The 1,800-nt window shown below is 71.4% G+C and overlaps 1 protein-coding gene across 1 annotated transcript; it reads right to left on the bottom strand.

Moving 5' to 3' along the window:
• Nucleotides 1-6: 6 nt before the first annotated feature.
• DBP (D-box binding PAR bZIP transcription factor) lies at nt 7-1,782 on the bottom strand (the record flags this gene model as incomplete). Its single annotated transcript, XM_026069410.1, has 2 exons — nt 7-921; nt 1,585-1,782. Coding segments are annotated over 2 exons (414 nt in total), but the record flags the coding sequence as incomplete, so codon positions are not given.
• Between the last annotated feature and the right edge of the window lie 18 nt (nt 1,783-1,800).

The following is a 1,800-nucleotide window of genomic DNA, read 5'->3' as shown; positions in this document are numbered from 1 at the left end:
GTCTAGCAGTTAGAGCGGGGGAGGGTGCGGGGGGGCCCGGACGCCTGGGCCCCCTCCCGTAGTTGTGCTTTAAACCAGCCCTCGAGCTGGGGAATAAATATTTACAGGGGGGAGGGGCAGGGACCCAGGCGTCCGGGGGGACAGTCCAGCTTGGGGACCCCCCCCATCCCCCTCCCTCCCGGGTTCCAGACCCCGGTTCCGGGTCGGATCCAGCTCCGGGTTCCAGGCTGGTTCCCAGTCCCCTTTCCAGGCTGGCTCTAAATCCTGGTTCCAGATCTTGGTGGCGGATCCTGGCTCCTCCCTGGTTCTGGACCGGAGCTGGGTCCGTTCCCAGAGCCGGGTTCCAGGTTCCGGGTGGTTCCAGTCCGATTTCCCGACCCCTCTCCAGGCCGGTCCTGAATCCCGGTTCTGGATTTCAGGTCTGGATCCCGGGTCCGCACCGGTTCCAGGTCAGTTCCAGGCTGGCGCCCAGTCCCAGTTCCAGATTCCAGTTCCGGGTTGGTGCCGGGCTGGTTCCGCAAGCCCGGTTCCGGATCCCGGTCCCGGATCCCAGCTCCACGCTGGTTCCAGGTCGGTGCTGGGTGCTGGTTGTGCCAGTTCGCCAAGCCCCTTCCAGGCTGGCTCCGGATCCTGGTCCGGGGCCGATTCGGGGTGGTTCGCGGGCCGGCGGCCGGTTCCGGAGCCCGGTTCCGGGCRGGTTCCGGGTCACAGGGCGCCGTGCCGGGCCTCGTAGCGCGCCAGCAGCGAGCGGTAGCGGCCCAGCTCCTGCCGCACCGCCAGCACCTCCTGCCGCAGCACCGCGTTCTCCCGCTCCAGGAAGGCGGCGCGCACCGAGATCTGGTTCTCCTTGAGGCGCCGGGCGTCGCGCGAGCGCTTCGCCGCCTCGTTGTTCTTGTAGCGCCGGCTCCAGTACTTCTCGTCCTGCCGGCAGCGCCCCGACGCCTGGGTCCCCGGACGCCTGGGCCCCCCCGACGCGCGCCCCGCCCCCGAGCGCCCGGTTCCCGACGGACACCTGGGTCCCTCCTGGATGCCCGGGTCCCCCCAGCTGCCTGGATCCCCCCGGACACCTGGGCCCGTCCAGGCCCTGGGGTTCTGCCCGGGTCCCCGGACACCTGGGTCCCACCCTGGGCACCACTGCACCCCCCCCCCCAGGACACCTGGGTCCCCTGGATGCCCCAGTCCTGCTCAGGACACCTGGACCCCTCCCGGACACCTGGGTCCCCAGACACCTGGGTCCCCCCAGCTGCCTGGATCCTCCCAGATACCTGGGTCCCACCTGGACTCCTTGGTTCCCTGGATGCCCCAGTCCTGCTCAGGATACCTGGCCCCCCCGGACGCCTGGGCCCCCCCAGACGCCTGGGCCCTTCCTGGACTCCTTGGTTCCCTGGACACCTGGGTCCCCGAACGCCTGGGCCCCCCTGGACACCTGGGCCCCCCCGGATGCCTGGGCCCCTCCCAGACTCCCTGGTTCCCTGGACACCTGGGTCCCACCTGGACGTCTGAGTCCCCCCCAAATGCCTGGGTCCCCCCGAACGCCTGGTCCCCCCGGACGCCTGGGCCCCCCCGGCCGCCGGGGCCGCGCACCTTCTGCTCCTCGGGCACCTGGATCTTGCGAGCCTTCTTCATGATGGGCTGCGGCTTGAGCTCCTCCTGGGAGAAGCGGTGCTTGCGGGGGTCGAAGGCCTCGTGGCCGGGGACGCTGGAGAGCGCCAGGTCCGCGGGGTCGGGCTCGAAGTTCAGCAGCACCTCGACCTCCTGGGGCTCGCCGGGGCTGGGGGCGGCGCGGGGCGGCGCCGCGGC

The sequence above is a fragment of the Apteryx rowi genome, unplaced genomic scaffold (genome assembly GCF_003343035.1).
Source record: "Apteryx rowi isolate R43461 unplaced genomic scaffold, aptRow1 scaffold_2941, whole genome shotgun sequence".
In the NCBI taxonomy this organism is placed as follows: Eukaryota; Metazoa; Chordata; class Aves; order Apterygiformes; family Apterygidae; genus Apteryx; species Apteryx rowi.
Note: the sequence above shows the minus strand (reverse complement) of the source record. Positions and strands in the feature narration are given on the sequence as shown.